This window comes from Chrysemys picta, chromosome 7 (genome assembly GCF_011386835.1).
Source record: "Chrysemys picta bellii isolate R12L10 chromosome 7, ASM1138683v2, whole genome shotgun sequence".
NCBI lineage: Eukaryota > Metazoa > Chordata > Testudines > Emydidae > Chrysemys > Chrysemys picta.
Genome location: NC_088797.1, coordinates 14146761 through 14174229, shown reverse-complemented (window position 1 = coordinate 14174229; position 27469 = coordinate 14146761). Strand labels below are relative to the sequence as shown.

Below are 27469 nucleotides of genomic sequence, written 5' to 3'. Positions count from 1 at the left end.
GACAGTTTATCCTGGTCCAGCTAGTGGTTTTTAGCTGATTGTTAACTTAATTGTCCATATATGGTAGATAGAGGTGTATTTGACCTGTCTCTAATTTATAAAGCACTTCATTTTTCTTTTCTTGATGCTTGGGGGTTTCTTTTGGTGTCTTCAGGGTGTGATATTTTCTGGTGTCTTTGGGTCTGTGGGATGCAACTTAAACAACTTTTGTTAGTTAATATAGTAAAGTTTTTTGTTTGTTTTCCTTTTTTGTTTTTGTTTTCAGTAACCCAAACTTAATACATTGTAAACAAACTTAGTTAAATTTTGTAATAGGGACAATGTAATAGGGACCGAATCTTTCATAATACAAGCTATACTTCTGCAATTGTTGTATAGACATTCATTTTTATTTGAGGTGCATTACTAATATTTTATACTAAATGTAATGCTTATCTACTAAAATAAATGCTCACAATCTTTCTTTGTTACTGTTACTTGCCCCACCGATTTTGTGGTGTGCTGTTTTCACCATTTAACAGCCATGGTTATAGTTTGCAGTAGTCTACATTTCAAGGCTACTGTCTCTGCTCTAGCCTTACAAATTACATTACATGTTTCTTCCTCATTATATTTTTTAAACTCTGTGGGGATTTGCAGAAAGGAGTTAAGGGGGTTCCCTAGCTTGTGGTTTTCTGTCATGTTAGATTGCGATTCCTACAGCGGACAGCTCGCTTACTCATCAAATCAACGGTCAGGGTCACCAATGTCAGACATCACCAGTGTGGTGCTCTGCTCTGTTCAATGATGATAACAGTCGGCTATGTGCGTGTTTTCCCTCTGTGTGCTGCCCCGGCTCTGCGCAGATAGCTGACACAGCAAATCCCGAGAGAACCGCCAATAACAGACTCCGATAAGGTACGAAGGCACCTGCCCAGGTTTATTGCCAAACAAAACACAGTCTCTAGCTCCTCAGATCAGATGTCTATATTCTGCTAGTACGTATGTGCTCCCTGACAATGGACCGGCTCAGTCAGTGGCGGGATTTACCACTGCCTCCTAGGTCAGACAGAGACATCCACTCAGGGATGCATTCTTATACACAGGTAAAAACAAGTTACACATCACTCTTGACGTATTGAGGTGCAACCCCTCTACGTAGTAAGGGGCCGCCTCTCATCTTGTACATGTTGGTTTGAACAACACAACTCTATCGATCATATTACCCTTTTGCCTGTCTTTAGGATGGGTCAGCCTGTTCCTTGTTATCTGTGTGGAATGTGCAAGTATCAGAATGTTCTGGTATGTGTATTTTTGCAACATCAGCCCTTTCCTTGCCAGCTTCTATGAGCAGGGCCTTCCTCTGGCTCACAGTTGAACTTTGCTTTATGTTAATAAAGTCTTGCCCATTACTTTAGTTCAGGCCTTAGGCCTCATACCAGGCCTCTGATACAAGGGTTTATGTTTCAGGGCCTCATCTTACTACAGTATGTTGGCAAACAGAAATGTAAGTGGCTGGAGGGGACTTCACAAGGTCTAGTCCATCGTCCTGCCTCATTGTCCTGGGCCATCCTTGACTCTGACAGATGCTTGTCCAACCCGTTCTTAAAAACTTCCCATGTTTTTAAAGACTGTCCTTTAATTCATACAGATGCACTGTTGCCCACCCCTAGAGTTCAAAGATCATGACTCAGCTCCCCCCAAAATCATGACTGGCTGGTTTAGAAATAATGAGATTAAAAATATTTAAAAATGTGTTTATTTGCCTTGGACTTTTCTGAGCCTTTAGGGTGCTTTACTATGGAACTATGAGTGCTAGAAATTTACATTTGCAAAAAAATCAAAGCTGAGATTCACATGCAATCCCCTCATTCCAGCAGCCTGAACTTTAAGAAAAAGTACTGCAAGTCTCACAATAATATCACCAGAGCTGGCCACACTACTGATGAGCTGTAAACATGAGGAGTATTCTGTGGTAAAGTCTTAGGTCAAGAATCCCAGCTAGATCTGCCTGGTTGCACCTGCTTACCTTTGGCGGGGCTCTGCATGGATGTAGAGATGTATGCAGATGGATCAAATTTCCCATGTCTTTAGTCCTTAGATTTCATTATAGAGAGCCCAAGCAGAACAGAGGTCCCGTGTGCAGCATGCCTGGATACATTATGGATAGAATAATGCAGAACATAGTTTAACTGTTAATTGTAAGCTCTTTGGGGCAGGAACTATCTCCTACTATATGTGCGTAGCAAAATGGAACTTTGATCTCATTTGGAGCCTCTAGGTACTGAACATAATAGTATTTCACATGACATATAGATGTTATATAAAAACATAAAATACTATTGCTGGAAAGTTGCAATGTAACACTACTTTATTTCTTAGAATGCAGAACAATACACACAAGAGCTTAAGAATAGAGAGACACAAAGCGGGTGACTCCCTAAAACAGAGAGACACAACTCACTTAAAGCTGGCTCTCTGCAGACTGTCTGCTGAGAAAGACCCAGATCACATGCTTCCCTATATAGCCCCCAAACCTGCAAGCAGGACCAGTAAACCCCTTACAAATTACAGTGGTAGCATCTTATTTTAATACAGCTTTCAATACACCACAAATACAAATAATAAAATAGCATATTCCCATTTGGAATGTTGTTTTCAGTGTTGGTATCACAATTTGAAGATATAGCTGAGATTCAAAAGGTTCAGTGAAGGACAATAAAGATGGTTAGAAGTCTTTTGTGAGGATATGTCTATAGAAAGAGACTGAAAAGCGAGAGAACAGTAAACTACAAAACATAATGAGATAGTACTCCGAGCACAGGATGGGAAAGGAGGAGCTCCCTGAGTTCTAATCTCAACTCTGTTAGTAACTCATTGTTGGCCTTGGGCAAGTCACCTAACCTTGCTGCCTCAGTTTCTTCATCTGCATATTACCTACCAAATAATATAGTTTTGAGGATTAATTACTATTTGAACAAAACTTTGAAAATGTAAACACTCTAACAGCTTTAAGTATTATATCATAGCCTAGACTGTGGGGACAGGTACATTAAAAATACTGTGAAAGGTATATAAGCACTTATTTGAGGTATTTAAAATTAAAAATAGACCTGTTTTTTTTTATGTGGTCCCTTGTAAAAGAACATAATAAGGCATCTGGCCCTGTCAGTTCAGAGTCCACAAATTCATGGATTAATTTCCTGTTGTTAGCTAAGTCGTTTTGCAGTGTACTCCTTACCTTTGATCTCAAGAGCAAGGGGTCACTTGAAATTAATGGTTGGTACTTTTGATATAAAACAAAATAATTCTTCACAGTGTGTTAAGTCAGTGAGCTGAATTCACTAATACAGGAGGTCAGAACATTATATGCTGTAGCTGGCTTTAATAATGGCCTGGATAATTCTGTGACCAGAAAAACAAAATTATAGCTACAAAGGCAATGTTAGAGCCCATTGAATTTGATACTCCGGGTATTAAATGTTAGCCCCAGGGTCAGAAGGATCTCTTCCCCATGAAAAGCATTTCACAATTTCTGAGGTGCATTAGATTGGTGGACATTCTGCTTTCCTGTGAAATAATGACAGTAGTTAGGATACTGGTCCTAGTATTGCAAACCTGATGGTCCTACGTTTTCCAGTGCAGAGGGCACTATACCTCACTTAAACCTTTCATTAAGGCTTTAGATGGAATATACTGGTATAGTGAGACCTTGTTTGGATCCATTGACAAATTTTGTTGTTAAGCCATAATCAACTTGGGAAGATGCTGATGTTGGTCCATCCTCTGGTGCGTTTAGGACAATCACAAAGAAAAGTACCGCAGGGGTTTGCTTAGTACTTACCCTGATCCTGCTTGTTTCTTATTTACTGAACCATCATAATGCAAATGTTCTGATTTCTGGCAAATGTAGCATGTGACCTCCCTCTTGAGGTGAGCACAATTGGCAGTACTTCCCTTGTGCATCAGGCTGCAGGTGCTTCTGAGCACAGCTGCAGGCAGGCAAGTACTCACACAGTAAAGAACAAAACACACAAGTATCAAGGGATGATAAAATGAAATTTTAACAAAATGTAAGCAAATAACCAGCGAAAACATCACAAACAACAGAAAGGAACAGTCAGTGTCGTGACTTCAGCTTCTTAATGAAAAACACAGACAACGATTACAAAAGAATAAATTTATAATGTGTTCAGAAAAATTCCCATCATTAAATATAAGTTCATACTAATCTTCAGGCAACTTTAAAATTAATAGAACTCTATCTGAAATGTAACAATGTTTACCATTCTGAAATGTTTTACAAACATAGGCCCCAATTCTGCAAAATGTGTCCACCCACACAGAGCCTTGTGGGGCCTATATAGACCTTAATGGGTTTATAACTGATACATCAACTACAGAGATCACATCAAGCAATGAACTGGAGCCACTTCTGGTATTAAATTTGAGAGCTGTTCAACAATGCTCTGTGACATTGCATAATAATTTGGGTATTTGGTATAACTTTATTGAGAGAGAATGATTCAAAAATGGATAAATTTCCTCTTAGAAAGCTAGAAGGACACTACTGACCGAGGCAAAGGGACAAATTTGGCTCATTAGAACAAGAAGGCAGGCTGGGACTTTCAAAGGAGCCTGAAGGAGTTACACATCCACAGTTCATTGAAAGTCATTGGGAGTGGATGCCTGACTTCCTTTGCCTCCTTGGAACCTCCCAGCCTGAATAAAGTTCACTCTCAGCAGCAAGTGTGTTGAAATGTTCATTGCAAATGGGAGGCAATGTTATACATAAATGCAATCTTTTGTCTCACATTTTAAGCAAAGTAAGCTGACACATTAGCATCTTGCCGTGGAAGGATTTTCCTGGCATTGAACACTTAAAAGAGATTGCAAGAGTGAAAGCCTGCAAGTATAAACGAACTCTTCCAAAAAATCTGATTTTATATATATATATATATATATATATATATATATATATATATATATATATATATATATATAATGACCTTCAGTCAGACTTGTGTAAGATGGTAAGAATACTAAGAATCTGTCCCTGAGTGCCGGTAGCTAGGTTGATGGAAGGATTCTGTCATTGACCTATCCAATCCACATTTACACCTGGGATAGGTCAGCATAACTACAGGCTACAGCTCTCACGGGAATGAATGTGTCACAGCCCTGAGTGCCGTAGCTATACCAATCTAACTTTTAAGTGTAGACCAGGCTGATGTGGCATAGCTAGGAAGAAGTTTTTTCTGCCAATGCAGGACCACCACCTGCTCAAATAATATTAGCTTTGGCAACAGAAGGACTCTTCTGTTAGTGTAGCTGCATCTATACTGGGTGTGTTTGTCAACATAGCTATGACGGTATAAGTTTTAAGTGTAGACCAAGCCTAAAACTAGCCTCCTTTTTATCCCGTTCCAGAAACTTTCCATTGATAATGACAGTAGGGGAAAGGTTGCGAAAGATTGGCAGCTAAGTGGCGGACTGAGTATGGGACTAAATGTGAGCGGAAAATGCAGGCCGTTCAGTGAACTCTGTCCGGCAGACCCTGCCAAGATATGGTTTAGCGCAGTTCAGCATTTTTTTGTCTGTAAACAAGTCAGCTTATATAATGTGTATAATTTATGAATGCAATGAATGTAGCCAGCTGTTGACCCCATGTAATCTTGAAATAAGCGCTGGGGGATATAGCATTGCAGCGGACTCCCTTGGGTGGAGTCCTGCCTGGCCAGCTGTCCCGAACGGTCAAAGTTCCCTGCAGTCCCTCCGCGCACCCTGGGACTCTCCGCGCAGCTTAAAGTGTAAGTTCTTCCTTCAGTAAAGCTTTGCTTGCTATTCTCAGACTCGAGTGTCATCCTTTCACCGGTATCACGGCCCCCTTGTAGGCACAATGACAGAGTTGCTTTCCCTATCAGTTCTCTACATTTGTCTTTTCCTTTGCTTCTTAATTTCTCATTTCCTCTGCTATCACTTTTAATTGTAACTTTGTGCCAGAATTCTTTAACCCTGCAGAGCATTTGGGGATGCAGTTTGTATGAAAGACAAAAATCATTGTAGTGTGTTGTATCATATTGCTATATGCCAAATTATTTATAGACGCACCATAGTATGGTATATAATAAGCCAATACAGGTAGAAGTAAAACCATTTCATGGCTTAAGAAAGCTCTTCATTCTGTGGTTATATGCACAGTTCCCTTTTTTTTCTGCACGGTCTCCTAATTAATCATCCGTCATCATTTCTAACGTACCTCTCAGAGTTGCATTTAAGCACAGAGCAGAGTTATAAAAGAAACACGGAGAGAGCTGCCCAGAGGCCAGTTTTCAGAAACAGAGCAAAGAATCTGAAAGGCACCCTTAGGATTCTGCTGGGAACCTCAAGGAACATTTTTTGGAGGCGTGAATGGGTATCCCTTTTACAGCTTGCCTTGTCTTCCGTGCACTGGGAAATGAAAGTCTGGAACCTGCTCCCAGTCAGTAAACTCTTGACAGTGGACTAGACTGCAGCTGTGCTAATAAGTAAGAAAAACCTTAACTTCTAGCAGATGTTCTCTGCAACCTTGGCTTTTTTGCTGTCTTTTAAGATGGAAGATACTATTTATAATTTTCTACAGTATTTATTTTATAGCATACGTAATCAAAATTTGCTTGCTTCTTATTTCAGTGTGAATACTTATCATGCTTATTAATGAATAGGCTGTTAATGCTATTGTAGATATCTAATCAGCTTGTCTAATGATTTAAAATGACACTTTTGTTTGATCAGAGAGACAAGGTGGGTGAGGTAATATCTTTTATTTGACCAACTTCTGTTGGTGAGCAAGACAAGCTTTGGAGGCACACAGAGCTCTTCCTCAGGTCTGGGAAAGGTACTTCCAATGTCATAGCAAAATGTAACATGGACTGGATTGCTTAAAGCACATAGTATAAGGGACCATTCAAGGTAGAGTGGCCCGTTAACACCATAAAAGATTTTACTTCACCCACCTTGTCTCTGAAATATCCTGAGACCAAGACAGCTACATGTACACTGCATACATTTTTGTTTGATTACATTTTCAGTAATTTAACATACAAACCCACCAGTAAATGATACAGTACAATGGTAAATATATCTGAAAAGTTTGTAGTATTGTGTGAGTATGGAAATGCCTCTTTAAAGAGTTAATTTTTCTGTACTGGGATGATGGAAAAATGAAGTATAAAATAAAAAGAAATGAGGACGGAAAAGATTTTGAGCTAAAATAACAAGGATTCAAGGATAAAACAGCGTAAGATTCGGTCAAGGTAAACTGATCTGCATTAGTATAATATTTTTCTCCCATTTTTCAGATGGGGAAATTAAGGGTCCAGGAATCTTAGGGCAGGTCTACACTTAAAACGCTGCCCGGCACAGCTGCCCGAATGCAACTGCACTGCTGTAGCACTTTAATGAAAACACTCTAAGCCGACGGGAGAAAGCCCTCCCATCAGCTTAGTTAATCCACCTCTGGGAGAGGCGATAACTATGTCGGCGGGAGAAGCTTCCCTGCTGACATAGTGCTGTCTAACCGGTGCTTAGGTCAGTATAACTACATTGCTCAAGGGTGTGGATTATTCATACTCCTGAGCGATGTACTTATCCTGAAGTAATTCTGTAGTGTAGACCAGGGCCTAGTGTCCTTCCAAGGTCCCAGGGAAAGTATGTGGTGGAAGAAGAATTAGAATCCAGATCTCTTGACTCCAAGGTAAAAATTTACAAACTTGGGTGTTAGGCTCCCAAATCCATCTTTTGGCTACTAAATAGATGGCTTGATTTGCAGGTGTGCTGAGCACCAGCCGCCTCCATCCAAGTCAGTGTTGTGAAATTACTGAGGTAAGGCCGAGAGGTGAGTCTTCAGCACATCTGAAAAGCTGGGCATTTTAGAAACCTAAAGGTGAACTCAGGTGCCTAACTTTAGGCACCTATGTTTGAAAAAATTGATCGCCGGTGTTGTGCTCCCCATTTACTGAGAGAAATATTATAAAGCTCTCTTTAAAACATTACATAATGGTACTGCTGCAGCTATGATGCAATAATAAAGCACCTCCCATAGCTAAAAAGTGTAATCATAAGTGAAATCATAAGTTCAATACTCTGATTACATCAGCTTAAATAATACCAGAACTAAACGGTAAGTACCATTGCATTGTTTCTATGAGGCTCAGACCTCCCTGTTAGGATTTGTATGTGTTTAGTCCAATTTTTCAGTAATTTGAATGTGTTTTAGCAGAAATATGATCTAGCCATACACCTGTGGATTTCACCATTGGCTGTAATTACTCTGGTGGCTGTAAGTCAATAACATAGGTTGAGTTAGATTTTTGTATCTTTAGTAATGTTTATGGAAGAAGAACTGAAAATCTGTATGAGGCTTGCAAACGGAATTTTAAAGAAATGCTATATTTCATATTTTTACATTTTTTCAAGACCCACTGAGTCTTTTCTTACACAAAGACTTTTTTATTGGTATGATTTCTGTGTCTTTACATACAGATTAGGCAACAATTAAATAGCCCATCTTAGGGCATGTCTACACCACAGCCCTAACTCAACCTATGTTATTGACTTACAGTCACCACAGTAATTACAGCCAATGGTGAAATCCACAGGTGCATGGCTTTTCAGGAGCTATACTGCCATCGAGGGCAAGTGGTCTTGGAGATATTGTGCAGGCATGTGGATGGCCATGGCATGATTCTTTGAAATTCGCATGGATCTCAGAAGGGCATTAAGTGTCAGGCCAAATCTGGTTCCCACTCCACAGTAGCAGATGGAGGCCAAGCTTGGCTCCCTTGAGACTGAGCAGTTAGAAACACCACAGGTCCAACCAGATTCATGCACTTTCCTGACCAGCAAAGAACTAGCTCCCCACAGGATATAAACATAGAGAATGGAGTGGGACTTGGCTGTTACACAACACCTTGTTTTCATGAACTCAAAATTAAAAATAGTTCCTCTGCAGCAGAAGTTTCCAAACCTGCGCTTGCTGGATCACTGGGGATCTGCAGAGTACTTGCTGATGGGTCATGGAAAACTGATAAGTCACGGGATGCTAGCTCTTTTCCTTTCCAGCTGCTAACTCACTTTACAGAAGCTAAAATACACTAAATACTTTCACAGTGTTATTTTTCCATGTAAGGAATTTGCTGTAGTTGTCACAGACAAATTATGTGAGTCAGAATGGGAGGGAATGCACTCATGCCTGAGGACGTTCTTAGTGAGACAGTCTCTCTCTTAAGATGTGGTCCATCATATGAAAGTTTGGGAACATACTGGTCAGTACTGCCTTCTTGTTTATATGTGAATGATCAGTAGAACAGATTTTCTGTACTTCACACAAAAAAACCTAGTTTAATCTCAGCACACTATGCTGTTTACTAAACATTAAAAGTAATCACTCTTGTCAGTCTAATACAAACAAAAATGGGTTCTCTTACATCCAGTAATAAACACAGTCATGTAAGTCCCTGGAGAATGTAGCCCATAGGGCTAGCCTGCTAGCTTGTTTTATTATATACTGCAAGAACATGGAAGTAACGGTTCAGGCAATAGGATGTTGACAAGAGGTAAGTTAGTAAAATAGTGTACGTGGAAAGGAAGGAGGGTAGAATGAAGGTTGTAGTGTGTGCAGAGACAACCTGTACCTGCTGATAGTGGGGGGAGGACACAATTTAAAGGTTCAGCCTCGAGTCATACCCCCCCACAAGGCTGACCACCCTCCTTTACTCTCAGTCTCCCATTCCAGAAAGCAGTGGCCCCTCCGTAAGCTCCCAGATTTTGCTCCTGCCTCTCCTTGCGGGGTGCAGCTCACCGGTGACGACAGCTGCTGCACAGGGAAGGGGGACCTGCCATACCATGTGACCCACATGCCCCCCCCCACATGTCATCCTTAGGTGGGTGGTCCACAGAAATTTGGTAATGGCAAGATGTGTACCTGCAGGGGAAGGAGTGGAGGGTAGACACTGTAAGGTGACATTTTAATTTCCTTAATTTTGTTTATTTGCATGTAGCAACCTCAGATGTTACACTACAAACTTTGTGTGCTAATTTATAGCTAAGGGGTTGTGTCTTGTATTTGCTAGTTGAAATGGGGCTGAGGCATGTGCTGATAACTAACTGTTATCGTTTATTACCAAAAGGCTATGGCCATCGTGGTGAGCATTTTTCCAGTTCTCCTTTGGAGAATGATGGCATTTCAGACAAACTTATTGCAGGCTAAAGGAAGTAAGTAATTTTCTTCTAGTGATACCTGAAGCTTTTGTTCTTTTGCCATTTATATGCTTACATTTTTCACCCATCATGATTTGTTTTTCCGGGGTCTCTGTCACCTTGTCCTTCTAAATTGTCAGTCCCATCCTTCTTCTATCTCTGCAAATATTTATGCCTTGTTTCCTTGTTCAGCATACATATGTTCCACACATATATATAGGCTTGGCAGAATTCAATTTTTTTTATTATTTCAATGGATAATACCAATGTTTATTTTAAGCCTTTTTTCCAATTTTTATTGATTCTAATTTTCACAGTTGGGCAAAATTATGGGTGTGTGTATCAGACAATTATTTAATGACAGCAGGTGTTGTTATTAAAAAAGTTAAAGCTTTATTATACCATTAAAACACTAACTGTCAACATCACGTCAGAATATACAAAGTAAATATCCTTAAACCAAACAAGAATAAGGTCTCAAGCAGCATTTCTCTTACTTTACCTATTTATAAATTTTGATTATCAATGGAAATATTTTTCGTTGGTTTGTGTGTGTGCGTACGGTAAAAGCGATGTACACGGACATTTGCCAATAAAAATCTAATCCTGGGAAGCCTACACATATAAATTCTTGTGTTTTCAATTAAATCTCTCTGTATGGTTTAATATACATTTCTTCCAGGGACAAAACTCAATTCCATCTTGTTTGTAAGGCCCTGATTGTGCAAACTGATCTGTGGGTGACAGCCCTGGGCCAATACAAATGCCCATGGACCTCAGGGATCCATCCATGTAAATCAACTTGAAGGATTCAAAACTATGTTTTATAAACAAACTAGATGTGATAGTAGGTTACTCAACTTCGCGAACTTAAAGAAATCTGGTTTTCATAATAATTTTAGCTTGGTTAGGTTTTAATTAAATTCCTATTCAATAATCTATTTGCTCCTAACTCTCAGCCTTTTGACCAAGTCTAAGAAACATGTTTTATAAGAAGCTATTGAATGAATGCAGTCTAACATTTAAATGAAGTCTGTAACCATTTTCCTGTATTGATAGTTACTTGTAAGTAGTTATTGCTCTGAACTACTCACTATTATTAGTTTATTCCTTAGTATATCATTAATTCTTTTGTTTTGTCCCTTAATCAACAGTTCAGGTTCTCCCACCTGTTAATTTCACCGTCACAGTCTCTGCACTAGCAGAAGTACTTTTGCAATGGAAACCAAACCCTGATCAGGAAAAGAACGACACTGTTAAATATGAGGTGGATATTATGACTCCTACGTTGGACCCAGTAAGTGTAAAGTATGGCTAATACATGTTGGCTTAAATATGCTATATCAAATTCAAACCCAAGATTTACTGATTAAGATATGACTTTCAGATACATTGGCTCATCAGATTTACTTTTGGCGCTGTGTCATAAACAAATATATTAACTGTTCGCCACATCCATCTCTCTCTCTGCCTATGGGAACAACTCTGTTCCAAGGGAGATTAACCCCAGGAGATAGCAGGTGTTAGTACTGCTGTCACGCTTCCCAAGGAATTCTACTAAGTGAGGGCAGTTTTGCTTTTTGGCCCGTTGGAGGCTGTCCGGGAGAGGTGTTGAATCAGCACTGCTTCTGGATGGCATAGTCCACCACTGATGTTACTGCATTTATTGCAGATTGACGCCAGTATATAGATAGTATTTGGGACCATGCTTCACCAAAATTCTGTACATGGAAGCCTTCATTTACCCATTTCCAGTAGGCAATCCCTCATCTTAAGCAACACATTTGAAGTACCTTCATATGGTTTCAAATACCATATGATTTGAACTTTAGTTAAAGACCACCTTTGTTAGGAGATCTACCTTTGCTAGTTCCCTGAGTGAGAACCTAGGTCAGGTTTCATTGCATTTGAGACTAATAAATTGTTTATTTTTCAAGTTTGATACAAAGAAAACTTGCAGTACCCGTACGGTTGTGCTTCATAATGGTTTTTCTGCACATATTCGGACATTGCTTCTCTATAACAACTCACAAATGGAAAGTAACTGGGTTACAGCTAAACTTCAAGCCCCACCAGGTAAGATGTGTTAGGAACAAGGATTTAATTTTATGTTATGTTCTAGTCTGTAGACAAGAAAGCATGAAAAGGATGACAGGTTAAAAACTTCAAAAGGAGACACATCTCCTGCTCTACATGGCATTGTTCTTACACAATAGTTTTGGTCCAGATTCCAATATCTTTATTCACACTGAATAGCATCTTACTCCTGATTATAACTTCATGACTTCATTTTGTCAATGGCACTACTTGTGGAGCAAGATGCTATTCAATCTGAGTATGGGTATCAGAATTCGGCCCTCAGGAGGGACATAAATTCCCAAGGAGCAGGAGTTGGTTGAGATTTAGGGTATCAGTTAAGATTAGCCTGGTTTGGCCAATATAACTGATAAAAGGAGGTGGAGTAGTGGTTTTGTTAGAGCAGGGAGTGGGCAGAAATATCATGAGGATGTGTAAGATCCTGAAATGAAAAGAACAGAAAGATGCATATCCTGGAAGACTCATTGGCTCAGGGGACTGGTAACAGAATAACGACCTTTTTCACCTGTAGTTACTGGTTGACTTTAAATTACTACCACTTAAAAACTGTTGAGAAGTCTGTGAAATAAGCTGGGGAATCCTGTTTGGTTTCTGGTGGAGCTGATTCATCATCACAGTTTTAACTAATTGTCTATCTATGCTGAAAGGACTGAATGGAGATGGGCACTATTTCTCAACCTTAGAAATGACCCCTACAGGTAGCGGCAATTTAGATGGTAGGGATGCATGTAGAAGGTCGCACTGCTGTTGTAAGATTTGAGCCTGTAAATGGACTCGCATTCTTCTAAATCAAATCTAACCATCCTTCCTTTGTTTTAAAAAACATACTCCTGTTTTAGGATTTTGAATTCTCCATGAGACAAGTCTGTAGCACTCGTCTCCTACAGAATTTTCATTTTCCCAATTGTCCTGCATTGTTTTCATTGTTGGCCTGGTATCCAGCAATATCAGCAATCAGAGCCTTGTGTTACAAAAAAGCTAAGCAAACAGGCCCCAGAGAATCATAGTTATCTCTATTGCTTCTTCTATCTCCTTTCCAATCTGTATCTGATTTCAATCTCTCTGCAGCTCTTGTCATCTCCATGCTAGCCAGACTCACTCTTGGAAGCCCCCAAGCCTGGAATACGTTCTGCAGCTGCACAACTTTGATAATCCTTACAACAGAGTTCTTGAAAGACAGTAGCTGACATCATCTAATCCCCTCTTATTTAATAATTCAGTTCACTTCTGCTCTAGAGACAATTTAGACCAGCTCAAGTCTAAATACGCCAATTACATCATAAAGCCTGAAGGGCCGTGTTGTATCTGTTCTAGCCTGACTTTCTTTATGCAAACAGATTCAACCAATTCTGCGGAAGAATGAAATGGAAGTGATTTTAAGAAGCTTTTGATGTTTGAAATGTTTATTTAGATAGAGATAGGTCTGTTTACACATATATGTATGTATGTGTACTTATGAGACATCATGCAAACTGCTTGAGAAAGCCTTATACTAACTATTGAGCCTGATTCAAAGCCCTTACTAGTCAATGGGACTACGGAGAGGCTTAAAATTATGCATGTGTGTAGTATTAATTGGGCCTACAAATTTACCCTAATTGTGAGCTCAATTGTAAGAAGTGAGTGAAAGTTCAGAAAATGTCACAATAGCCTACAATAAATGTTGATGGGGAAAGATACAAAAGGGAGACAGAATTAGTTAAAAAGCCTACTGTTATAACTCAAGCACTGTGTTAAGATCATGCCTGGTAAACAAAAAAAGTTTGGGACTGGAACTCAGTGAACCAAAAATGGTGTTTTGGAAATTAGACCTAATTGGCAAACAAAATAATGAGGCAATGGGCTATTCTGCCCATCATTCCCTTTTGGGTGCCTTAAAAGAAAAGACTTTAGTGTGTGTGTGTGTGGGGGGGGGAAATCAAGCAGCAGCTGTCTGCCAACAACCAGTGACTGAAAGATGGGAGAACAGGAACAAGCAAGCTTCACCACCATGGCTTTCCTCCCTCCCTCGCCCACTGGAATCCTGGGATCCACTGTGATACCAGTGGGTCTTTGTTATCCTACTACCAAGAGATATTTTGAACAGACTCAGCCAAAGGGAGGGACCCAAATGCAGGGCCGGCTCCGAGGTTTTGGCCACCCCAAGCAGCCAAAAAAAAAAAAAAAAAAGCCGCGATCGCGATCTGTGGCGGCAATTCGGCGGAAGGTCCTTCGCTCCCAGTGGGAGTGAGGGACCATCTGCCGAATTGCCGCCGAATAGCTGGACAAGCCGCCCTTCTCCCAAGCGGCTGCCCCAAGCACCTGCTTGCCAAGCTGGTGCCTGGAGTCGGCCCTGCCCGGATGATATCACTACCCCCACTGGCTCTGGCTAAATCCTGGACACCGTCTGGGGTCTGAGACTGTGTTGTTTTCTTCCCTGCCTGTGTATCTTTTGCCCGCCCCACCTTATTTCTTTTCTTTCCTATCCCTCCTCATTTGCCTTCTATTTAATAGAAGTCTGGCTTAGCCAGCCAAGACTGCATATTTTTCCAGTATGTCTGTGAGCCTGTGCCTAGAGAGGCAGATAAAAGCAATGCCTAAATACTCCAACACTGGTACAAGTTTGCCAAGTCTTGGAGTGGCTGATAAGACTGTGCCATGCCTGTGTTTCTCCAGCAGTCAGGTTGCAAATGAGAGTTAACACCAGAGACAAAAGTTGCATTTTCTATCTTTCCTGTTCTTTTCTCTCCACTTGTGTGTATTTGTCTTGTTTTGCCTTCTAGAAAATGGGATCAGACTTTAAAAACAACAGCAACAGCAGCTCCAGCCCATCTCAACTAACTTTTTCTCTTTTCCCCAAAAATGACCATTTAAGAGACTATCAAAGATTTTTTTCCTTCTAAAGACTCTCTATAGGTAAAGGAAAAGGGAACAAGGGATGCTGTTAAAATGAAAGTCTTGCTTAATACTTTACATTTTAAATGCTTTAACTGTTTTCCCTTCTTTTCTCTATCTTTAATAATAGGTTAAAAGGGTTTTTAATGATGTGTTTGCCATGGTACTAAGCAGGCTGAGGTCTTTGTTTACCAAATGTTAAAGATCGTTTAAAACTGTTTATTGTTGGAAATTTGCAGGGTCATGTTAACACCTTTAACTCTTTGGGCTGATATATAAGGCCCGACTTGAATTGTGGGACGAACTTTAAATAATTGCGGCTGAGTTGCGAACAAGACATGGAGAATCGTGGAAAAGTAATAATGGACCTTTATTAATAGCAGTAATTTGGAAAAGCCAAAGTAGACCTATATGTTTAAGAACAATTTACTGGAACGATAGGACACTGAAGAAGGGGGAGGGATAGCTCAGTGGTTTGAGCATTGGCCTACTAAACCAAGGGTTGTGAGTTCAATCTTTGGGGGGGCAATTTGGGGCAAAAATCTGTCTGGGGATTGGTCCTGCTTTGAGTAGGGGGTTGGACTAGATGACCTCCTGAGGTCCCTTCCAACCCTGATAGTCTATGATTATGTTATGCCTGCTAATATTTTTGATAACCAACCATTTTGCTGCAACTATATTACATGCATTTTAAAACAGTGATCGTACAATATAAAATTCGGAAGACTAAAAGTCTCAACACAACTGCTGTAGAAGTCAAGTCCAGTCACGTTAGCCTTTTACAGGCATTGAATGGTAGTGCAGTATTAATTGCATAATCAAAATGTCTGCAAAATTGTGGACTGTGCAAAGTAAGCCAATTAAAATAAAAATTGCAGTGGAAGCCGCAAGATCTGCAATTTCCGTACTATCGTGGATGAAGTAGGGCTGTACTCGTATAGACCATCAAATGTAGTCTAACATGTGCTTAAGAGTTTTGGTGGAATGCGATTTAAAGAAATTGCTTCAAGTGAATGGGGCTAAGAGAAAATATTTTATAACTTTCTAAAACATTTCTAAACATTGTTTTCCATAACTGAGGGGCATATACAGAATACGTGGTGGTGTCCGGTGGTATAAAAATAACATTTGTAGTGTTTGGGATGAACTACTTCACTACTCATGAGAGAGACATCCCAATCTTGTATAAATATTTGATATATAGAATATATACATATACAAGGAACCAAAGATTGTAATCAATTGTATTTTATGTTATTTTATATTCATGAGTAATAAGAACATGCTAGTAAATATTTAGAACTTATTACCTTACAAATGCAACCTTTTATGTATTGTTGGTGCTAAAGGTGCTGTTGAGACATCAGTCACTAACTTGTCCTGTGTCATTTACATGGCCATTAATAATACTGCATCTCTTCATTGCAACTGGCTTGCTGGCAAAGAGGCACCAGAAGATACAAAATACTTTCTATTTTACAGGTAAGGGTCTGATTCTATTTTTGCCCCTTGTTAGTTTCCTTAAGATAATAGTGTCTTACAAACTCATCTTATTTAGGTATAATAGCTACACTGAAGAATGCCAAGAATATAGTAAAGACAACTGGAAGAGAAATATTGGTTGCCGATTTTCAAACACTTACATAAAGACAAGTGAAATTGACGAAGTCGTCGTCGTACACATTAATGGGTCAAGCAAGTACACTGCAATCAAACCTTTTGAACAGTTATTTAATCCAAATGCCATTGGTGAGTAAATATTTTTAGTTTTTACACATTAAAATATCAGTATAACTTCTTAGATCTTGGTGAAATGTTTGCAGTGAAATCTTTAAAAAATCTGGTATAAAACTCAAACCTGCTCTGCATTTTGGTTTAAAGGTTTGCTGAAATTCCTTGGTGGTTTGAATGATCCATGCTCCAGTTTAAGATATGGGCTAGTTTAAGGTTTTGCATGGATATTTTCTGAAATTGGAGGTGTTAGTGTGGAACTAGGGCAAATATGATTTTAACTGTGTGGTTTTAACAGTTAGGTTTAAATTCTAGGACAATAAAAAATAAGAGATAGAAATAACCTATTAGTTCATCTAATGTATCTGTCTGCCAAAGTATGGTTTCAGTATTTTTTTACTGCTTTATCCAGTCTAGTCTTAAATGTCCCAAGCAATGCAGCTTTTACCAGTTTTTATTATACAGTTTAACACATTTCATTGGAAGGAAGCTTTTCCTGATAGGTTAATTTTCCTTTTCTTAATGTCATCCCTTTACTCCAGTTTATACCCCCTTGATCCTCTTATATAATTCCTCTCCCATCTTAATTTTTACAACCTTCACTTATTTATAGACTTATGACATCTCCTTTCATATGTTGCTTAACTAAGAGAGACATATTTAACTTTTTTAATGTACATATTCAGTTTCAATGCTCTTCTCTGAACTTCTTGCAATTTTTCAGAAACTTTATGGCAGCATGGTGCCTGGAATACACTGAAGTATTGTATTCCAGTCACCATATTACCAAAGGGATGTTGAAAAACTGGAAGGTTTTACAACACAGATGGACTCAGGAGGACATATAGAAGCACCTTTGGCACAGGAGAGGCAAGATTTGTGTGTGGAGGGCAGCCTCCATATACACAATTCTAGGGGGCATGATCCAACCCCTAAAATAAGGCAACATGAAATGATGTATAGTGGCAAAAGCTTAGGGTGACCAGATGTCCCAATTTTATAGGGACAGTCCTAATATTTGGGGCTTTTTCTTATATGGTCACCTATTACCCCCCCCCCCCACACACACACACTGTCCTGATTTTTCATATTTGCTGTCTGGTCACCCTACAAAAGCTGATGGAGGCTAAGGAGAAAAGGGGGGAAAGGTTATAGCAACAAGACCTATTTTGCATGAAAAAAATCTCCTTACTTCTCTTTGAGAATAATGAATTTTACAAGGGATGAAATAATTGAAAGGGTTTTTTTTCTTTTTAAATCTTGTAAAGGGTTTTAATAAAGGAGGAGAGTTACTCCGTAATTGTTGATATATCAGTGGCTTTAGCTACTTTTCAGTATTTGTTTTTCCACTGATATATTCAGTTCTTTTAAACCCCTTCCTATCATACAACAAACTCAAAGTGAAACTCATGGGCTGTAAATTCAACCAGATCCAAACCATAGCCAAACTTTGAACAACCTCCTGCCAAGAGACTTGCTTTATTGGTAACACACTGGTATTTTATTTATTTTCTAGAGAAAGTGAATCCTCCCAGAAATGTCACCGTGTCTTTAAAACAAAACAACCTTCTGGTCATGTGGGAAATGCCAGATTCTTTTTTCATAAAGGAATGTTTTGAATATGAATTTAACATCTACAACTGGAAGACGGGTTACAAAAAGGTAACTGCTTGTTAAAAGTTGAGGTATTCTATATAGAACTTGCCTATGAATTGTCTTTCTTATATGTCTAGAATAAGTCTCATATGTAATCTAGCGAACAAGTCTTCTGGTTCATGGACATCTTTTGAGTTTCAAATTATGCGTGTAACCAGAACTCCATCTACCATCCTCTAAAATCTACAGATCTAGTGTCAAATCTTAGTCCCACTGAAATCAATGGCAAAACTCCCACTGACTTTAATGGGGCTAGGATTTCACCCCTAATTTTTAAATCAGCTTTCTTTTACGGAGCATTTTTTTTTTTTTGCCTACAATGAATTATACCCACATTATACTTGGAAAACACTAATGGAACAATTTAAAATGTTCATCAGTTTTGGATGCTCATCTTGATGCATCCAGGTCCATTCTGTCAAAGGTACAGGTGCTCCCAAAACCAGTGAATACTTTTGAAAATTTTGGCCTGAATGAATTGCAGGTGAAAAATGGTGGATGTAATTAATTGTGGGTGCAAAACTGTGCCCACAAATATGGAGGTTTTGTGTGAAAATCAAGTCTTTGGCATCCACCTGTAGGCTATTAAAACTAATTTAAAAGAAGAACAAACACAATAATCAATTTGTAACAATGCTTATATTTATGCCTAAAGCAAATATTGTAAATTTACTTCTGAAGTTTAGTAACTGTAGCAATTTAAGTGTTGTTGTCTTGACCTTATTAGTCTTAAGAAATCTATGACAGAGTTGTGTTGTTTTTAACAGACATGGGAAACTAAGTTAAATAGTTTCAGTTTAAGGATTGATGACACCTGCAGATATTCCATGAAGATAAGAGCTAATCATCAATCATGGTGTAGTGAAGGAATTTGGAGTGAATGGACTGAATCTGTTTATATTGGTAAGAATCAAAATGTATTTGTTGTCTAATAGTTACTTTAATACATATGTTATTGAAGGCCAAATTCTGTTTAATCATGAGCATGTACAGCTACCATTAACTTCAATGGAAGCCATGCAAGTGTATCTGAGGACGTACATTGACTCTTTAATTGTTGCTACTACTTGCTATCTCTGGATAGTCCAGAATATGGGTTCCATTCATAAAGAAACTTGTGGATAAATGAAACATTTGTTTGAAAGAACACTTGAAAATAGTTTAGATCCCAAATTGAGGTTTTAATCAAAAGAATCAATAAAAACAGCTTTGTAAAAATAAACATGGTGTTGTGAACACAAATGTAATTGTATTGCTAATACAGTAACTCCTCACTTAAAGTCGTCCCGGTCAACGTTGTTTTCGTCATTAAGTTGCTAATCAATTAGGGAACATGCTCGTTTAAAGTTGTGTAATGCTCCCTTCTAATGTTGCCTGCTTTGTCTACTGCTTGCAGGAAGAGCAGCCCATTGCAGCTAGCTGGTGGGGGCTTGGAACCAGGGTGGACCGGCAGCCCCCCCATCAGCTCCCCCTATCAGCTCCCCGCTCCCCTAAGTTCCCTGTGCAGCAGCTGCCTGCAGTTCAGCTGTGTCCCTTCCCCCACTGCCATGTGCCCTCTGCCTTGGAGCTGCTCCCCGAGACTCCTGCTTGCTGTGTGTGGGGGAGGGAACGAAGAGGGGGGTTAATGTCAGGGTGTCCCCCTCCACCTGCTCCTGCAGCCCGCTTATCCAATCTTCCATAGAGCAGGGGGGACAGACCAGGACTCAGAGGGAGCTTGCAGCCGCATCTCAGCAAGCTGATCTAATTAACAAGGCAGTGTGCTTAAGGGAAATGCTCATATCTCCCTCCATTCCTGCTGCCTTGTGTAGAGAGAGAGTTAAGCCTTGAGGGCTCAGCCAATTGCTAGTTCATCATTTAGCAGTAAGGGAAATATCCCACGCTCTGACTCCTCCACCTCAACCAAGCTTCACAATCATCATCACTGTGTACCAGTATTAAATTGTTTGTTTAAAACTTATACTGTGTGTGTGTGTGTGTGTGTGTGTGTATATATATATATATTATATATAATATAGTCTTTTGTCTGGTGAAAAAAATTTCCCTGGAACCTAACCCCCTCATTTACATTAATTCTTATGGGGAAATTGGATTCGCTTAACATCGTTTCGCTCAAAGTCACATTTTTCAGCAACATATCTACAACATTAAGTGAGGAGTCACTGTACATGAGAACCAGAAGGTGAAACTGACTGGTTCAAGTTTTAGAGCTGGTTGAAAAGGATTCATTGAACTACACCCACAATTCTCTTTGAAGTTAATGAGGGCTGTGCATGCTTGGCACCTCTGAAATCAGGGGAGTGCATAGAGCTCCCTCCTGCCTACTGATAGAATGTTGGTAGCATTGGCTATGTCTAAACATGCAGAGTTTTTGCACTGTCAGTTTCAATGGTGACAGTGAACCGGTGAAAGAAAAGCGCTGGTTTGTGTACTCACTTACTTCCACAGGCATCAGAGAGTGTTTATATTTGCAGCACTTCCATCAACGATGAGAGCAGCTATTCCACAGTGCAGCTCTCTCCATTTTGACGATGGGTCTTGTGCGAAGGTGGGGTTGTGATCGTGGGGCATCCTGGGTCCCTGCACAGCCTCCTCTGCCCAAACACTGATCAGCTCCAGTAGCGCAGCATTGCTTCAAGCAGGGGATTGTTTGCTCCATGGAGCAGGCATTGTCGCCTGGCCAGATGATAAGAGAGCACTTGCAAGAAAACAGGAAGGGGAGTTTCAAAGTTCCCGGGGCTTTACAGGGGGAGGGGTGGATGTCTGTTTACCTGGCGTCACAGCGGCAGAGCTGCTGCCAGAGTGGTCACCTAGGCACTGTGGGATATCCTGTGGAGATGAAAAGCTGTGTAAACAGGAAGAACGTGCCTTCAGTTGCACATCACCGCAAAAGCATCACCGGTAAGAGCTGGACGCCTCTCGTGGAGGTGGTTTTCTCTTTGTGGTGAAACTTCTGAGTTTTACTGCAAAAAGTCATGGCCAAGTGTAGACGGTCCCATGGTTTTTGTGCAAAAAAGGGACGTTTTCCACTTTAAATGGCAAGTGTAGACATGATTGGTGCAATACTATTTCAGAGAAATCAATGCCACCTCCTGAATCTACCTCTTGTAGTAATCTGCAGTGTCCTTAGGTGTCTCCATATAATTACTAGCCTGGGGCAATTTTGCTCTCCATGTGGAATATGACAAGATCCTAGCCTGAGCTGGCACAGCTGGGTCTGACATGCATCACACCTGAAGAAATCAGCATATCCTGCTAGCTGTTTACTTCTTTAAATTTGACACATACCTGTCGCCCCTCCCCCCCTCCCCCCCACACACAGTGGGTGCTGGTGTGCTAATGTCAAAAGTCAAAGCAAATGGTGAGGTCACGTACTCCTTATTAGAAGTTACCTGAACTCCCATGGGATCTTTGAAGGTTAGTATCTTTGGAAGGCATTAATTTGCCTAGATCTGATCCACTTGATACTGCCTTTCCTGATTGCTGAACATGTTTTCATAGAAGTAGCAGTTATCTTATCATGACACATTATTGACTGTTTGTACTCAGCCATCCCCTCTCACTCTTATCTTTGGAGTTATATTTCTTTACTTCCTGATTTCCTTTAAAAAAAATGTTCTTCACTTTGCTCTTCACTTTACCAAACTCTTCAACGCCCTTATACCTCTTATCTAATAAACATTAATGTGTTCATCTGCCTACGTGGCTCTAATGCATTCGCTGGGTACCTTCACCCAGCTCCTGGTAACAGAGTGTCCTTCAGAAATGGGGCCACAGCAATGCTCTGGTGCTGACCAAGCTCGGCTCACAAAATGAAGGAAGGCAGTATAGGCAGGGCCAGTGCTACCATTAAGGCAAATTAGACGGTTGTCTAGGGCGCCAAGATTTGGGGGCACCAAAAAGCGGTGCCCCCAATTTTTTTTTACAGCATTCCTGGGCTGGGCTGCCGGCGATGCGCTGACACGTGCGGTTCAGAGTCCCTCTCCCAGCGCAGCGTCCGCTCCATGCAATTATTGCCATTGCCGGTGGGGGCGGCGTGCTTGGGGAGGGGGCGCAGCAGAGGTGAGCTGGGGTGGGGAGCCCTGCGGCAGCTCCCCCCCTGCCCTGAGGCATCCCCCCCCCCCGCAGCAGCTCCCCACCCCCCTGGCGCCCCCCCCCCCACAGCAGCTCCTCCCCCCTGCCCTGAGGTGCCCCACCTGTGGGGAGCCGTGCGGCAGCTCCTCACCCCAGCTCATCTCTGGGTGGCGTGCTTGGGACGGAGGCGGAGCAGAGGTGAGCTGGGGGTGGGGAGCTGCCGCATGGCTCCCCACAGGGGGAGGCACCTCAGGGCAGAGGGGGGGAGCTGCTGTGGGGGGGCACCTCAGGGCAGAAGAGGGGGCGGGGAGCTGCCGCAGGGCTGGGGGGGGGCACAAGGTGGAAGTTTCGCCTAGGGCGTGAAACTTCCTTGCACTGGCCCTGAGTATAGGGCTGCTTACATCGGCCCTACTCTGTTTCCATGCTGCGGAAATTTTCCCCAGCCCTTTGTGACTCATTTATAGGTCCTATAAGCCAGTGGTTCTCAAACTTATTTGATTGCACCCCCCTTCTTTGTGTCTGTAGTAGTTTACAACCCCCCGTGCCCTGCTCCTGGCCCACAAGTACATATATGGCCACCTTAGCTCTGAAGGCAGAGCGGGGAGCAGTGGCGGGGCGTCTAGCTCTGAAGGCAGCACCACCACCAGCAGCAGAGCAGAAGTAAGGATGGCAATACCATACCATGCCACCCTTATTTCTCCACTGCCTTCAGAGCTGGATGCCCAGCCACCAGCCACTGCTCTCCTAAAGCTTCTCACCCCCGTTTCCCGGAATACATTCCATGCCCTCCCAGTTTGAGAACCTACTGGAGCCGGGGTCAAAATTTGCCACAGTCACAATATCTGAGTTGCCATGGTTAAGGCCCTGTGTTAAGTTCTTTCAGCTGCCATTAGATTCATAGATTCTAGGACTGGAAGGGACCTCGAGAGGTCATCGAGTCCAGTCCCCTGCCCACATGGTAGGACCAAATACTGTCTAGACCATCCCTGATAGACATTTATCTAACCTACTCTTAAATATCTCCAGAGATGGAGATTCCACAACCTCCCTAGGCAGTTTATTCCAGTGTTTAACCACCCTGACAGTTAGGAACTTTTTCCTAATGTCCAACCTAGACCTCCCTTGCTGCAGTTTAAGCCCATTGCTTCTTGTTCTATCCTTAGAGGCTAAGGTGAACAAGTTTTCTCCCTCCTCCTTATGACACCCTTTTAGATACCTGAAAACTGCTATCATGTCCCCTCTCAGTCTTCTCTTTTCCAAACTAAACAAACCCAATTCTTTCAGCCTTCCGTCATAGGTCATGTTCTCAAGACCTTTAATCATTCTTGTTGCTCTTCTCTGGACCCTCTCCAATTTCTTCACATCTTTCTTGAAATGCGGTGCCCAGAACTGGACACAATACTCCAGTTGAGACCTAACCAGCGCAGAGTAGAGCGGAAGAATGACTTCTCGTGTGTTGCTCACAACACACCTGTTAATACCTCCCAGAATCATGTTTGCTTTTTTTGCAACAGCATCACACTGTTGACTCATATTTAGCTTGTGGTCAACTATAACCTCTAGATCCCTTTCTGCTGTACTCCTTCCTAGACAGTCTCTTCCCATTCTGTATGTGTGAAACTGATTGTTCCTTCCTAAGTGGAGCACTTTGCATTTGTCTTTGTTAAACTTCATCCTGTTTACCTCAGACCATTTCTCCAATTTGTTCAGATCATTTTGAATTATGACCTTGTCCTCCAAGGCAGTTGCAATCCCTCCCAGTTTGGTATCATCCTGAAACTTAATAAGCGTACTTTCTATGCCAATATCTAAATCGTTAATGAAGATATTGAACAGAGCCGGTCCCAAAACAGACATTAGCTGGGCCCTTACTTCTTATTTGAAGTATGAGGAAATACTTCCTTGTCTCAGGTAACACACTGTGGTAACTTTGGCAAACGTTGAATCTGCAGAGGATAACTGGGTAAATCGTAGTCTGCTTGTCTGTGGAGAACTTATTAGACCTGATCTAGCCTATGACAATGAACTGTTTATGCGTCAAGTGAGTCTGCAGCAACAAACTGGTTTCACATGTGTTTTGCAGAACTTGAACTTGCAACCTCATATGTTGCATCATTAATTAATTGCAAACATGAAACATATTCAAACTGACGAAAAAACTAAAAACGTACTTAGATGTCTCACCAGGGTCATTCACTTAAAACCTAAAAAAAAAAAAAAAAACCCCAATGAAATTCCCCACAACAAACTGAATTCAGTTTCAGTTAAGGTTGCTAGGTTTCTCTTATTTACAAACAGAAATTTGCATTCCTGATTCCTGCCTTATCTTATGGCTCTTTAGGATCATGGGCAGCCAAAATAAGACACAGAAGCTTCAGGGCTACTCTAGTCTGTGCTGGGAACAAGGAATAGCTCACTCCAGTTTTAGGACTAAGAAAATGTAAATGCGTCTTAGGGCCACTTTCCACCCCACCCTCCCAGTCTTGTACTGAGCCTAGCTTGGTCTCAGGCCTCATTTTCTTGGAAGTATAATTGTAACCAGAATTTAAAAAAAAATCTATTTACATCAATGGCGGTAATTAATATGCACAATGTTAGCCCAGGTCGCTGAGCTGCAATGGCACAGGATTCAATCCTGCAATCGTTTCTCATGTGAGCACTCCATACCCACAAAAGTAATCCCAATGACTACAGGGAGACTACTCACGCAAGATCTGCAGGCTTAGACACTTAGTCCTTCATTCCCCAGAAAAGAATCTGTTCCAAAGGTGCATATTATTTCTTCTTGAAACCTGAGCATTGTGCTGCTCACCAATTTATGTCCTTTCAATGATTCAGTGACAGTCATTCTGTCACCTCGATATAGGCCTTGTGCCGTTCTCATAGACATACGAGCGGGGAGGGGGACGGGGGGGAAACTTTAAAATCTAAATGTTCAAATGTAAATGTTTTCTTTATATAGCTCAGAGTGGTGAAATGTGCCATTAGGAACACCTTTGTCGAATAAGAACATTGTCCTTAATGTAATAGGTGTTTCTGCCCCCAGGCAGTTGGAGCAGTGACATTCTTCCTGAGGGAGGATAAACAACAGACTTCAAAGAAAGATTGGTGGTCTCACTGCATGTTTCATTGGCCATGGCTATTAAGCCAGGAAAATCCAACTCCTGGCTTGAAAGGATTAATATAAATAACTGAAGGGTAGTTCAACGGAAAACAAGTTCTTTGTGACCACGATTATAAGCAAACTGTCTCTTTATTGCAGACTCAGCCATATTTGCCTGTTGTGTGAAATTGCACAACTCAGTATGTTAACATAGCAGGGTGTACTGTACTGATAATGATTGTGGCCTTGATTCATGCCAGTTCTTAGCTCGCTTTCTTTCTTCTACGCATACGTTGAAACCTAGCCATGTGGAAGAAGTTCTTAATGCTGAATTTGCTACAGATTGTTCCCCAGTCATAAGTATAAAATATTTTATATGGAGAGATATAAATTGTGATTCAGTTACATCCATGTAAACCCACTGAATGAAGTTGATGTAGTAAGCTTGGTTCCAAGGTCTTATCTATTAGAAGAATTTTCCCAATGTGTTTTTTCCAAAGGAAAAAATCTCACCACTTTTTTTTTTTTAATCTAGGAGAAAACCAGCCAAGGACTTCATTAGACTCCAAGGCCTACATGGTTCTCATTGCGCTTATAGTATTCGTATGTGCCATGTCATTGCTTATTGCTATAATATGCAGAAAGTAAGTATTTTTGATTAAACAATAACTAATTAGCATAGATTAAATTTGCACGAGGAATCATTAAATGAATTATTCTGTACTCAAAGAGCTTTTACTTTGGTATTAAACATGATTAATACAAATCAAGAATATTGATTAAATGATAAAACTTGTTCAGTGAATTTGAGGAAATTTAGGAGAATGCTCAATTTAATCTCAAATTCCAAAGCCATGTGTTGAAAGAGGGACTGAAACGGTCTCAGTGTGAGATGGACTGTCGGGAAGCTACCTTATCTACTTTGCTCAGTCCTCACTAAGATGGACCCTGCTGGCCATTTATCTCCACAGAAGAATGCCACCTTGAGACCCAACAAAAGCTGCTAAGAGAAACCATCTTTCATGGTTAAAGACAAAGGCCAGTATTTTCAAACTTGTGGTCTAAAACCAGGCACCTGAAATCCATATTTAGGCACCTGTACATTTGGCCTGATTTTCACCGACTTCACTGGGAGGCAAAGGTGATCAGCACCACCAGAAAACCACGCCAGTATTGACTCAGACCCTTAGCATTTAACTATTCTCTAGGGCTGGTTTGGAAAGTATTTTATAGCAGCTTCTTTTTAATATTAGGACCCAATGGATGCCCTTGTAGCCAACCTTCCAAAGACATTGTGTGAACAAAGCCAGAAATATTTTGGATGTCAGTGGCAGTATCCAGAAATCAAAGAAGAGAATCATAAATCAATGATGAAGTCAGTTCATCAATGATGATTCAAAGAATCAATAATGTAATTACAAACTCCTCTTCCTAAGAGATATATCAAGCAGCAACCATCAGGTTCACAATAAAAATGCTCCCAGTAATTTAAGCACTGTCCATGAATCCACTAACTGCCTGTTAATTTCTTTAATGGCTCCTAAATTAGTTGCTCACCTGATGAGTCCTCAGCTGATTTCCTTCCCACAAAGTTTCTTTTGTCAAACTAAAAGCACAGGTTGTGAAAAAAATCACTTTGGGTATGTCTATACAGCTGACTGTGGTAGCACTTTAATGTGGCTGTGTAGTCGCTGTTCCAGCGCTGGGAGAAAGCCCAGC

At 40.8% G+C, this 27469-nt stretch overlaps 1 protein-coding gene and 1 long non-coding RNA gene across 7 annotated transcripts in view; one reads left to right on the top strand and one right to left on the bottom strand.

Moving 5' to 3' along the window:
- IL5RA (interleukin 5 receptor subunit alpha) overlaps positions 1-27469 on the top strand; it is a 40517-nt gene that overhangs the window by 4063 nt on the left and 8985 nt on the right. Inside the window, exons 1-9 of one of the 6 annotated variants that reach the window (XM_042849910.2) lie at positions 5223-5789; positions 10149-10233; positions 11373-11515; positions 12156-12294; positions 16539-16671; positions 16748-16938; positions 18437-18582; positions 19344-19479; positions 26286-26394. In XM_042849910.2, coding sequence (XP_042705844.2) covers positions 10152-10233; positions 11373-11515; positions 12156-12294; positions 16539-16671; positions 16748-16938; positions 18437-18582; positions 19344-19479; positions 26286-26394 — 1079 coding nt within the window. In that variant the 5' untranslated portion in view covers positions 5223-5789; positions 10149-10151. Of the gene's footprint in view, positions 1-5222; positions 6507-10148; positions 10234-11372; positions 11516-12155; positions 12295-16538; positions 16672-16747; positions 16939-18436; positions 18583-19343; positions 19480-19972; positions 20138-26285; positions 26395-27469 lie in introns of those variants that run through there. The other 5 variants (XM_005288528.5, XM_065550824.1, XM_065550823.1 and 2 more) reach the window with 5 other exon arrangements.
- On the bottom strand, positions 63-21149 carry LOC122173667 (uncharacterized). The gene is made up of 3 exons (XR_006174345.2): positions 21014-21149; positions 2009-2130; positions 63-195 (listed from the first exon to the last, which is right to left on the bottom strand). It is a non-coding gene; the product is annotated as an uncharacterized LOC122173667 (long non-coding RNA).